Here is a 12529-nt window from a genome sequence, read left to right as displayed (position 1 = left end):
CACGGGAGTTCGTCTGGTATATATATATATATATATATATATATATATATATATATATATATATATATATATATATATATATATATATATATATATATATATATATATATTTGTGATAATTGCATCATCCTATTACAAAAAAGAGAAAAAGTAGAATTCTCAAGAAAAGGAAGAGAAGAAACTAGAAAACACATGGATGGGTTATGGCATTTTTCAATCTAGAAGGACTAAAAAGGTGGTGGGTATAAAGTTGAGGGCTAAAATCTCACTTCTAAATCAATTAATCAATCAACAAATTAAACGAAAGAGGATAAGCGCAGACACAACCCATGAATCTGTCGTCTGCACTCTCCATCTCTCTCAAATCTCCCAAATTTCCCGTCACTTTCTCGTACCAAATCAAGTTCATCACCCTTTCACTGATTAGTGATTCCTTTAAAATCCATTCACTTGCTATGCTCAATAATCATACAACAAGTCACATTGGTCGGTAATCAATATCTCCTTGTCTGATCAGCCTCAGCCGCAGTAATTCAACTCTGAAACGCCGTGAACGAAGATGAGGATTGAAGACGGAGTGGAAGAATTATCAGCTTCCAGGAATCATCTTGTATTCGCTTATTATGTTACCGGCCATGGATTCGGCCATGCCACACGTGTTGTCGAGGTAATTCTCTCGGTCAATTTCTTCTTTTTCGATTTTGTTTAGCCGTGATCGTGTTTTTATCATCTTTCTAGTCTTAAATTTAAACCCCTTTTTTGTGAAACTGAAGTAGATATGTTGATCACGATTATATACATGACTTTGTAATCGTTGTTGATGTTGCTGTTTCTATGTTACAAACATGTCCATTACCAATAAGAATGATCAATAGCTAGTGTTGGTGTTCCAACTTCCAACGATGTGGGAAAAAATATTGTGCATTTTCAAAGCGATTATTTCAGTTCAAGAACCTGGTTATAAATAATAGATTGATTAATGATTAAAGCAGAATAGTTTTCTTTTTTCCTGCATGCTTCTTCAAATCATTGATTTCCTTTTTGAGCTCTGTGCAGGTTGTTCGCCACCTCATTCTTGCTGGGCATGATGTTCATGTGGTGACTGGTGCACCGGACTTTGTGTTCACTACTGAAGTACAGTCTCCAAGACTTTTCCTTAGGAAGGTGGGTTTCACTTTCAGAGGTCTACTAACAGTAACAGATTACAATCTTTGACTTTTCTTGACTCAATTTCCATGTGTCACAGCTTGTTTTGGACTGTGGAGCTGTTCAAGCAGATGCTTTAACAGTAGATCGACTCGCCTCCTTGGAAAAGGTATGTGTTAAGTGATTACTTCCAATTTTAGTTGCAAAGTTTAGAAAATGGTTCTTCTAATTACATTTTGATCATATCAGTTGTCCTATCTTTTTCTGAAAGTTATGTTTTTTGGTATTTAATGTCATTTTCTTTATGGTTCTTTGTTTTACTCTAGTATAATGAGACAGCTGTTGCACCTCGTGCTTCTATTTTGGCTACAGAAGTTGAGTGGCTCAACTCCATCAAGGCAGACTTAGTGGTAATAACTAATAATCTGCTAATATTATATATGTTTCTCTAATTCAGGCTTTATTTGTGCACATTAAAGTCCTGTAACATGTTAATCTTTAATGAAGCATCTAAGTTATATATATATATATATATATATATATATATATATATATATATATATATATATATATATATATATATATATATATATTAAATATTCACATGTGAAATATTGTTTTATGAAACAGGTATCAGATGTTGTTGCAGTTGCTTGTCGTGCAGCAGCTGATGCTGGTATACGTTCAGTTTGTGTAACAAATTTCAGGTAACTGTGAATTCCCATCTTTTTTTTTACTCCATTTAAGTGAAAAAAGATTGCTCATTTGCCTGATTTTTAGTATCCTGTAACATTTTATCAGTCATTTAATGGTTTTTAAGTTTATTGTTGCAGTTGGGACTTCATTTATGCAGAATATGTTATGGCTGCTGGATATCATCATAGGTCAATAGTATGGCAGGTATTATGATATTTTCTTTTTTCTTGATGATACGATTTTATGTTCTCCTTTTTTATTATACAAAGTTATATTTAAATCTAGTTGGCAATTTATACAGATAGCCGAGGACTATTCACATTGTGAGTTCCTAATTCGTCTACCTGGATACTGCCCAAGTAAGTTGGTGTACATAATAATAATAATAATAATAATAATAATAATAATAATAATAATAATAATAATAATAATAATAATATATTTCCATTTAGAAGTTACCAATGTACAAAATGAATTTCCATTTATAAATTGTTTTCTGTAGTGCCTGCTTTTAGGGATGTAATTGATGTACCTTTGGTTGTAAGAAGGCTGCACAAATCACGCAAGGAGGTTTGTAACACAGTATTTGCTTTTGCTATGATGATTCCATGTTGCTGACTGATCCTTTGCTTTTTTTTCTTTTTTTTTTTTTTTTAAAAAAAAATTGTACATTTATTTTCCCTATTGTGATGCAGGTGAGGAGTGAAATGGGGATTAGTGAGGATGTGAAGCTTGTTATTCTCAATTTTGGTGGACAAGTAAGTTAATGGTCATTTTAATGTCTTAATATGTGCCTACATATTTAGAGTCTGTTTGGTTGGATGGAATGGATTATAGTAAAAAAATATATAATTTCTAGGTCTTAAAAAAACTTTATTATAAATAAAGTTTTATAAATCTTTTAAAAAGATTTGTCATTCATTAATAATGTAACACCTATGAAAATTTGCAGCCAGCAGGTTGGAAGTTAAAAGAGGAGTACTTGCCTCCTGGTTGGCTTTGCCTGGTATGTTCACTTCTGAATATTCCCTACAAATTGATCCATTAAAACTAGGGTAAAATAGTAATTTGCAAGAAGTAGCAACATACTTTCATTTATTTGTGTATTATAGCATCCTGCTTTTGTTTAGTTCTATTAGAGCATTGTAATTTCACTTTTTTTTGTTATTAAGGAATTTTACTTTGAAAAATCTACTCAATTACAGGTTTGTGGGGCGTCATCTGAACAAGAGCTTCCTCCAAATTTCATAAAGCTGGCAAAAGACACATATACCCCTGATGTGATGGCTGCATCAGATTGTATGCTTGGTTAGTTTATGGAATCTTTATTCTTTGTCTTCCTCTTTGGTACTGAGATTTTAGTATGACAATAATCAAATCAAGATTTGAAGCTCATTAATTGTAATATTATTTCAGGAAAAATCGGATATGGAACTGTTAGTGAAGCCTTGGCTTACAAATTACCTTTTGTATTTGTCCGTAGAGATTATTTCAATGAAGAACCATTTTTAAGAAACATGCTTGAGGTACCATGAGCTTCTAAATAATTTATAACATTTTAAATTTAAATTTAAACAAACTAATAAACTTTTCATCAGTTTTATCAAGGTGGTGTTGAGATGATAAGAAGAGATCTACTCACAGGTCATTGGAGGCCATACCTTGAACGTGCCACCAGTTTAAAACCTAGCTATGATGGTGGAGTTAATGGTGGTCAGGTATCTTTGTCTGCTTTATAATTAGAGTAAATTACACTTTTGGTCCCTGAGTATAGCTGCATTTTGCAATTTTGGTCCCAAAAGTTTTCTATTGCATTTTTGGTTCTTATTTCTTGTAGGTTTTTTGGTCCATGTTTCTAGTAAAATGACTATGTTTGGTCCCTGTGTATAGCTGATTTTTGCAATTTTGGTCCCAAAAATAGTCATTTAACTTTGAACATGAACCAAAATGTTACAAAAACCTCAAAGAAAGGCCAAAATTGCTAGAGAAAACTTTTGGGACCAATGTTGAAAAAACCAGCTATACTCGGAATTTTAGAGACCAAAAATGAAATTTACCCTTTAAAAGTACGTTTTTTTATTTTTAAAAACATAAGTTGATAATTTTGTTATCTTTTTCCAGGTTGCAGCGCGTATTTTGCAGGACACAGCAAACGGAAAGAATTACGCATCAGATAAAGTAAATAATTTAAAACTTATCATTTTTTTGTTAAATTGTTGTGATTCACATGGTTTAAATGTCTTAAATTTGTAGCTTAGTGGGGCCCGGAGATTACGTGATGCCATAGTCTTAGGGTATCAATTACAAAGAGTTCCTGGAAGGGATATCAGTATTCCAGAATGGTATGCAAGTGCTGAAAATGAACTTGGACTTCGTACAGGCTCACATTCAGTTGATATTAATAATTCCAACATACCCCAGAATTCGTGAGTTTTTATTTTATTTTATCATATTCCCTATCAAGTTTATACTAATGTTTAATTATACAATTATCATTGATTTAAAAAAAAAAAAACTTGTGAAGAGATGCTGGGGACTTTGATATTCTTCATGGAGACGTGATGGGTCTTCCAGACACAATGAGTTTTTTGAGGAGTTTGGCTGAATTAGATGCTTTACATGATTCTGTCAAGAATGCTGAAAAACAATATATGCGTGAGCGCAAGGCTGCTGCTGGTCTCTTTAACTGGGAGGTAATTTTCTTTTTCTGTTAACCCCTTGTAAAATGACTATTTTGCCCTCCATGGAGTTCATCCCATTATTTGCTGAAACAGGAAGATATATATGTGGCAAGAGCACCTGGAAGATTAGATGTTATTGGAGGAATTGCTGACTACTCTGGAAGTCTTGTTTTGCAGGTGAACATACATTTTCTTATTTATTTATTTATTTGCAGTGTCTTATTTAATTTGTTTTTTTTTGTTGGTGGAAAATGGAAATAAAATACATGACAGATGCCTATTAGAGAAGCTTGTCATGTTGCTGTTCAAAAAATCCAGCCAAGTAAACAGAGGTTATGGAAGCATGCACAGGCTAGACAGAATGCCAAAGGACAAGGACCTACACCTGTGCTCCAGATTGTAAGTTCAACATAATCTTTATAAATAATGTATTTTCCTTTTAAATTATAATAATTTCCATTTATGAAGTAATGAAAAATAGGGTTTATTACTTTTTTTTTTGTCCCTCTGGTTTGGATTTGGTCCAATATAAATGGCCATTTTGCCTGTATCTTCTTCATCATCATCAAGTTCAAGAACCCTATTTAGAATCATAACACCACCAAATCAACCAGATTTCATTTTAAAAGTGAAACCAGAATCATACATGACTTCAAGGTCCTTGAAGGAAAACATGAAGTGATAGGGGCAAAATGGTCATCTTAACAGATGAGATGATGACTTAAAGACTCTGAAATTAAACTATTAATTGGACCATATCCATACGAATCAAAGGACAAAATCGTAATTTCCCTAAAAAAATAATGAGTTGGATTATATTGTCAGGTGTCATATGGATCAGAATTGAGCAACCGTGGTCCCACATTTGACATGGACATATCAGATTTCATGGATGGCGATCAACCCATTTCATATGAAAAAGCCAAAGGTTACTTTGCCCGTGATCCATCACAAAGGTATTTCTTTATTCTCTCTCTTCTTCAAATTATATCTGTTTTTTCACATAAAAAATTATAAATAAAAATATACAGTTATACTGACATGAACATGTTTTATTTTTCAGATGGGCTGCATATGTTGCTGGCACGATTCTTGTTTTAATGAAGGAATTAAATATCCGATTCGATAGCAGCATCAGCATGCTGGTAATAATTTATCCAATTTCTTTTAAACATTTTGACACATGTCACTTGTCAACTTTGACAAATATTAAATATAAAAAAATAAAAAAGAACAGGTGTCTTCAGCTGTTCCAGAAGGCAAAGGTGTATCCTCTTCTGCATCAGTGGAAGTAGCCAGCATGTCAGCTATAGCTGCTGCTCATGGTAACTATTTATATTTATATTACAAAATTATACATTTATTTATTAAGGTTTTAAAACCATAAACTTTGTTTCCCAGGGTTAAATATCAGTTCAAGGGATCTCGCTATCCTCTGTCAAAAGGTATATATAATCAAACACCATTTTTGCTCATAAACTTCTACAAGCTTTGTTTCACTTATCTTTATATTATGTATTATTGTTATTATTATTATTCAAAAGGTGGAAAACTCTGTTGTTGGAGCTCCATGTGGCGTGATGGACCAAATGGCTTCTGCATGTGGCGAAGCCAACAAGCTTCTTGCAATGGTTTGCCAGGTAGGTACATAATTCCTTTTTTTTTTTTTTGAAAAATATTATATTCATTATTAACTATAAACTGTTAATTTTTTTACAGCCAGCTGAGGTATTAGGATTGGTGGATATTCCTAGTCATATACGGTTTTGGGGAATTGACTCAGGTTTACGACACAGGTATATTTATTTAACTCTCTATGAATCCTGATATTTTGTTTTGGTTTGTTGTTAATTATATGTTTTTTTCTTTGAATTTACAGTATTGGGGGTGCTGATTATGGATCAGTTAGAATAGGGGCGTTTATGGGTCGAAAAATGATAAAGTCAACCGCATCTGATGTGTATTCAAAATCATATTCAAATGGAAACGGAAATAATCTTGAAGAGTTGGAAGAATATGGGATTGAACTTCTTCAGGATGAAGCTTCTCTAGATTATTTATGCAATCTCGCCCCTCACAGGTGAATATTCACCAATTATATAAAAAAATCTATAAAATAAGTTGTAAACTATTTTCATTCATGTTTATTCACAAAATTTAATATCCTAGATTTGAAGCCATATACTCCAAGAATCTTCCGGATACGTTAAATGGTGAAGCCTTTTTAACAAAATACGATCATCACAACGATCCAGTCACAGTGATTGACAAAAAACGTTCATATGGAGTCAAAGCAGCTACCCGACATCCTATTTATGAAAATTTCCGTGTCAAGGTTCATATTATTTTTTTATTTTCCATTTTCAAATCTTACCTTTCTTTTTTTTAAATTATTAAAATTCTAAACCAAATTTCCAGGCATTCAAAGCACTACTGACATCAGCTTCATCAGAGGAGCAACTCACTGCTCTCGGGGAACTAATGTATCAGGTACCCAACTCAAACCGAAAAACCTTTTTGTTAATGACTGTTAAAGGGGTATTTTCGGTATTTATGGAATGATGTATGTTGGTTTGTTGTTGAATGTTGATGTTATGATGCAGTGTCACTATAGTTATAGTGCTTGTGGGTTAGGGTCAGATGGGACAGATAGACTTGTTCAATTGGTTCAAGAAATGCAGCACAGCAAATCCTCTGTGTCTGGAGATGGAGATGGAACTTTATACGGGGCAAAGATTACAGGTGGCGGATCCGGTGGGACCGTTTGTGTCATTGGTAGGAATTGTCTCAAAAGTAGCGAACAAATCCTTCAGGTAATTATAAAAAATCTAGTTACACTTTTTTTTTCCTACTTACATATTACTATTATTGGCAAAAAATAATATTGCAAGGTATAATGGAGAAAAGATAAAGAGATTCTTATTTTGTGAAATTGGTGTTGCAGGTTCAACAGAGATACAGAAATGCAACAGGGTACATGCCGTTTCTGTTTGAGGGTTCATCACCGGGTGCAGGGAAGTTTGGACATCTGAGAATTCGTCGGCAGCTAGCTCCCAAGCAAGATTAGTTGGTTGTGTCATTGTGTGAATGTCAACTTATAATTATTTACGAAAAATAAGGATCTTTAAGGATTCATCATATGATCATTAGTAGGATTTATGCATATCAATACAAACCAAAAACACATTATTCGTGATAATGTTATAAGTATATGTTGTGCACTTGCTTGCTTCATGTTATGTTGTTTGAAATTCACTTGATGCATCGAAGATGATAAAATGTAAGGTAACAAGTCATCCATTTCTTTTGCATCATGTTGTGTTTTTTTGAATGGATACTGGAAAATATTTAAATAAGGAGCAAGCTCAAAACAAAAGGAAAAAGCATATCTTTTAATTAAGAAGACAAAACTGCACAAATGGTATTTGAAAATTGCCATTTGATCCAAAAAAGTTTGCACTAGCTCCAAACTTTTCATTTTTATTTTGTTGCTTGTTTGGTCTAATTTATTATGATTTCAAAATGACGGACTTGCCCGTATTAATATGATTTTCTCTTTTTTCTTAATTGTTTTCTTGATTTAAAATAAAATAAAATATCTCTCTCTGTGTGTGTCTCTCTGTGTGTGTGGGTGGAAAAATCGACTCCTCCTTTGTGCTTCATAGCGAATCAGGAAAAGAAAAAGAAGACTGTTGTTGCTTTCGGTCCCTTATCGTCTCCGATCAGATGGGAATCGAAGACCCATTCCTTTCGTTTGACTGACAAACCAAACACAAACACCCCCGGTCTCTTCTTCCTTGTCTCTTTTAATTTAATCTGCAACTTAAACAATAAACCTAATCCACCCAATACACACTTCAATTAGAAAAGCATAGAGTGATCTAGATCAAGACCTAGAAAGATCCCCAAATTAGGAATGATGTTTCAATAAAAACCAGAAGAAGAAAACGAGAGGGAGAGGGAGGCGGCGATGACAGCCGATGGTGATTGAACTCACAACGACAACATCGATCGGTGGCAGTTTTGCCTCTTTCTTCCTCTTCTTTGGTTGTGAACAATGAATGAAGAGAGTGAGAGGTGACACCAGTGATGGAGGGGTTTTGGTATTTGAAGGAGGAGGTGGGTTAAGATGGTGGTGGCAGGCAGCGTTCCCAACTGCGTGTTGTGTGTCATTCTGATGCTCATCGAAGAGAAAGGAGGTGAAGGGAGATGGGGACGGTGGAGGGAGAAGCAACAACTTTGATCGATGATGGGGTGTTTAGATTGCTGTGTGTGTGAGAGAGAGAGAAATATTCTTTTTCAATTTTCTTTTAATCAGAATAAATATTTAAATAAATAAATAAATAGAAAAAAAGTACCAAGGGTAAAATAGTTATTATAAAAAAGTTTATAGAAAACTTGACCAAACTCGCAACAAAATAAAAAGTTTGAACCCTTGGTGCTAGTTCAAATCTTTTGGACCAAAATGGTAATTTTCAACTGACCACAGGAACCATTTGTGCATTTTTGTAACAAAAAATAATTTATCCACATTTTTTTCGGAAACCCAACTACCTTTTTGTGACTTTTGGTTATTTTTATTTATTTACTCAGAGTATGTGATTTTAGTGATGTCAACCATGATGGAGAAAAACAAAGAAGATATTAATGTTGAAAACCAAAAGAATTTATACATTTTAGATAAAAAAAAAAAATATAAAAGTTATTAAAATGTTTGTGATTAATTTTTCAAAGATTATATGTATGAAAAGCTAACAATTTGAATGTTTTGTTATAAACAAATAGAACAAATTGGTTTGTAGCTTACTTGGGCCATCGTTTTTGAAACAAAGTAATCTGAGTCCACTTAGGCATGTACAAAAAAACCGGTTCAGGAACCGAACCGGTCTCTGAACCGGAAACCGGTTTAGGCCTGAACCAGTTCAATCAAGAACCGAACCGCATGTGAACCGATCCGACCAATTCGTCCATTTTCGCTTTGAGACCGGTTTGGAACCGGTTTTTTTTATCCGGTTTTTGAACCGGTGATGATCCGGTTTTCCGAACCGGTTTTGAAATGTTACCGTTTTTTTGTCTTTTCCTAACGGCTATATAGCCGTTTGAGGCTGTTAAGGACCCGAATTTGGCTCTTTTTTGACCATATTAACCATTCCTTATAGTATATATATGTATTAGATGTTTAGGTCTCCACTTTACCTTAACCATTCCTCAAAAAACCTCTCTTAGTTCAAAAAACCATCTTAATTCAAACAATGGATTCGGCTTCCATTGGTGTTGAAGATTCATCAAACAATCCTACCGTTGTTAGCATCAAAGAAACAAATAGAAATCCGGCTATTTGGTGCAACTATGATTTGTGTGTAATGTCGAACGGTACAAAAAGAGCGCGATGCAAGAAATGTGATGTTTTTTTAATGAAGAAGGGAATTCGACATTGAAAACTCATATGACCAAAAGATGCCCTGCGGTGAAATTTGGGCCGGGACATAATCAAACAACAATGGCGAATGATGCAACATTGTGGAGTTACGATTTGAGTAAAGTTCGGGATAGGATGGCGAAGTTCGTGATTCAAGAATGTTTGCCTTTTGACCACTTCGACAACAAACGGATTGACTTCACTCATCCAAGATACTCTCCAACCACGATATTGACATGTGAGTCGTACTTCTATTAGACGTGATTGTATTGAAATGTGGAAACTTGCAAAAAATGAATTGATTTTAGGATTTCAATCTTTAGAAACCGGTGTGAATTTAACTTGTGATGTTTGGACGTCTCCTCACGGTTCACCGGATGCGTACCTTTGTGTTACCGCTCATTAGATTAATCCAACTAATTGGGTAATGATGAAGCGTACGATTACGTTTGAATTGTTTGAGTACCTGCACACCGGTAGAAATTTATTTAAAATTTTAGATTGTGTGATCAAAACTTATAAACTTGAAGGAAAGATTTTTTCTATATCTTTTGATAATGCTTCAAACAACACCGTCGCGGTTGGACAACTAAAACTAAAATATAAACCAATTTGCGATGGTGTTTTTTTTCATAGTCGATATGTTGCACATATCATTAATTTGGTTGTGCAAGATGGACTAACTAGCATTGAAACTATAAAAGATGGTTTCAAAGACATGCTAAAAGATATTTTTAGTTCTAGTAACGCTCAATATCATAATTATATGCAATTTTGTGTCGATGCGAATGCCCTCTTTTTAGGTCCGAATTGGGAAAATAATACCCGATGGAACTCCACTTGCAAAATGTTTGAACGTGCCTTACATCAAAAAGATACTTTAAAAATGTTCCATGACAACCTTGCAGACCGTAATAAGGTTACGGCTTATCCGAAATCAAGTTGGGATACTATCAAACTTGTTACGGACATGTTTGATGTTTTTAAAAAAGCAACTACTTTTTTATCGGGTGTTTATTATCCTACAAGTTGTTTAGTTTTAAACCAAATTTTTTTAATGTGTGCGAAAATAAATGAGTTTGAAATGAGGAGCACAATGTTTGCTAATATGATGAAACCGATGAAAGCAAAGTTAAAAAAATATTTTCAAGAAATGCCTCCCATTATTACTTGTTCCGCCGCTTTGAATCCGACTCTAAATGTTAGGGAGGTTGAGACTTTAATTGAAAATATTTGTTACGATTTGGGTTTAATTGATGATGACATGGATTATGCATCAAAGGAAGTTTCAAATTTTAACAAAGTTTTTCAAAATTTGTTTGAAGTTATTTAACAAAATATGGTTCAACAAACATTCATGACATGATGCAAAATACGGGGGGCATCCGGATCCACTTCTCACCAAAATAACGAAACAATTAGGCTTTATAATACTTTGAGGAATGAAAATTCCAAACGAGCTCGGTCTAACACCCCAAGTAGCGAGCTCGGGAGGTACATTGGTTCCGATTTCTTGTCTCAAATGAGTATTCAAGAGTTTGAAAATTTTGATATCTTGGCTTGGTGGAAAGGAAAGGAAACCCAATTTCCGATTCTAGCCGCTATGGCCCGTGATCTACTAAGCTCCCAAGCTTTTACGGTAGCTTCGGAATCGGCTTTTTCTGTTAGTGACAGAGTAATATCACCAAGAAGAACAAAACTAATCCCTTTGTCGGTGGAAGTGTGCATTTGCTTGAAATGCTACCTTGATGGCGTGGAAAGGATACAAGACATTGAAGTACTAGAAGGCACATCGTTGCATGCGGAAGCACGAGTACATGAGGAAGAAGTAGCGATGGGAATGTCGGTGCCACTCACCCTAGAATAGATCGAGTATGAGAGAGGATTACGCAACGACATGGCGGATGACGAATAAAAAAACAAAAACAAAAATTTTTTTGGATGTCTTGTGATTTTATGTTTGAAGATGTATTAGTTTGACAATTTGGATGTTTTGTGTTTTTATGTTTGAAGTTGTATTATGTATTTCCAATATAAAAAAAACAAAAAAAATGAAAAAAAAGGTTGAAAATTGCTCCAAAAAATGTGTTGAAGTTGTATTATGTATTTCCAATATAAAAAAAACAAAAAAAATGAAAAAAAAGGTTGAAAATTGCTCCAAAAAATGTGTTGATTCAAGTTGAACAAGTTTTTACATACATTATGTTTTACTATATATATACAAACATCAAATTTAAAACCAAAAAAAAAAAAGTTAATACATGAAAAGATATGTATATTATTAAACAAGGAAAAAAAAAAAACCTTTTGGACATTGTCCATATGGACGTGTATGTTATGTGTATGTATATATGTAAGGCTTATAAGCCTTTGCCTTCCCAATCCCCCAAACCACCTAATGTGAAGCCAATTTTTTTTTTTGTTCAAGACAATCTAGTGCTTTATACTCTAAACAAAAAAAAACCCATTTCTATTTTACACTAATTAGCCAAAAAACAAAAAAAAAAATTATAAAAACTTATTTGCGTTGAACCAGTTTTGAACCGTTTTTTGGACCGGTTTTTGAACCTATTTTTGAACCGGTTTA

At 33.7% G+C, this 12529-nt stretch overlaps 1 protein-coding gene across 1 annotated transcript; it reads left to right on the top strand.

Moving 5' to 3' along the window:
• Positions 1-307: 307 nt before the first annotated feature.
• LOC145091956 (L-arabinokinase-like) lies at positions 308-7744 on the top strand. Its single transcript, XM_079029798.1, has 29 exons — positions 308-667; positions 1057-1164; positions 1247-1315; positions 1473-1556; positions 1777-1853; positions 1980-2046; positions 2144-2201; positions 2345-2412; positions 2538-2600; positions 2795-2848; positions 3048-3150; positions 3259-3368; positions 3441-3560; positions 3964-4020; positions 4096-4268; positions 4367-4535; positions 4617-4700; positions 4797-4922; positions 5349-5479; positions 5587-5668; positions 5761-5848; positions 5925-5968; positions 6068-6163; positions 6243-6319; positions 6403-6603; positions 6693-6858; positions 6942-7013; positions 7127-7336; positions 7468-7744. Exons 1-29 carry the CDS (start codon positions 560-562, stop codon positions 7588-7590), a joined length of 2988 nt encoding a protein of 995 aa, XP_078885924.1. The 5' UTR covers positions 308-559; the 3' UTR covers positions 7591-7744.
• Positions 7745-12529: the final 4785 nt, after the last annotated feature.

This window comes from Lactuca serriola, chromosome 3, assembly GCF_051521515.1.
Source record: "Lactuca serriola cultivar US96UC23 chromosome 3, Lser_US96UC23_V15, whole genome shotgun sequence".
In the NCBI taxonomy this organism is placed as follows: Eukaryota; Viridiplantae; Streptophyta; class Magnoliopsida; order Asterales; family Asteraceae; genus Lactuca; species Lactuca serriola.
Note: the sequence above shows the minus strand (reverse complement) of the source record. Positions and strands in the feature narration are given on the sequence as shown.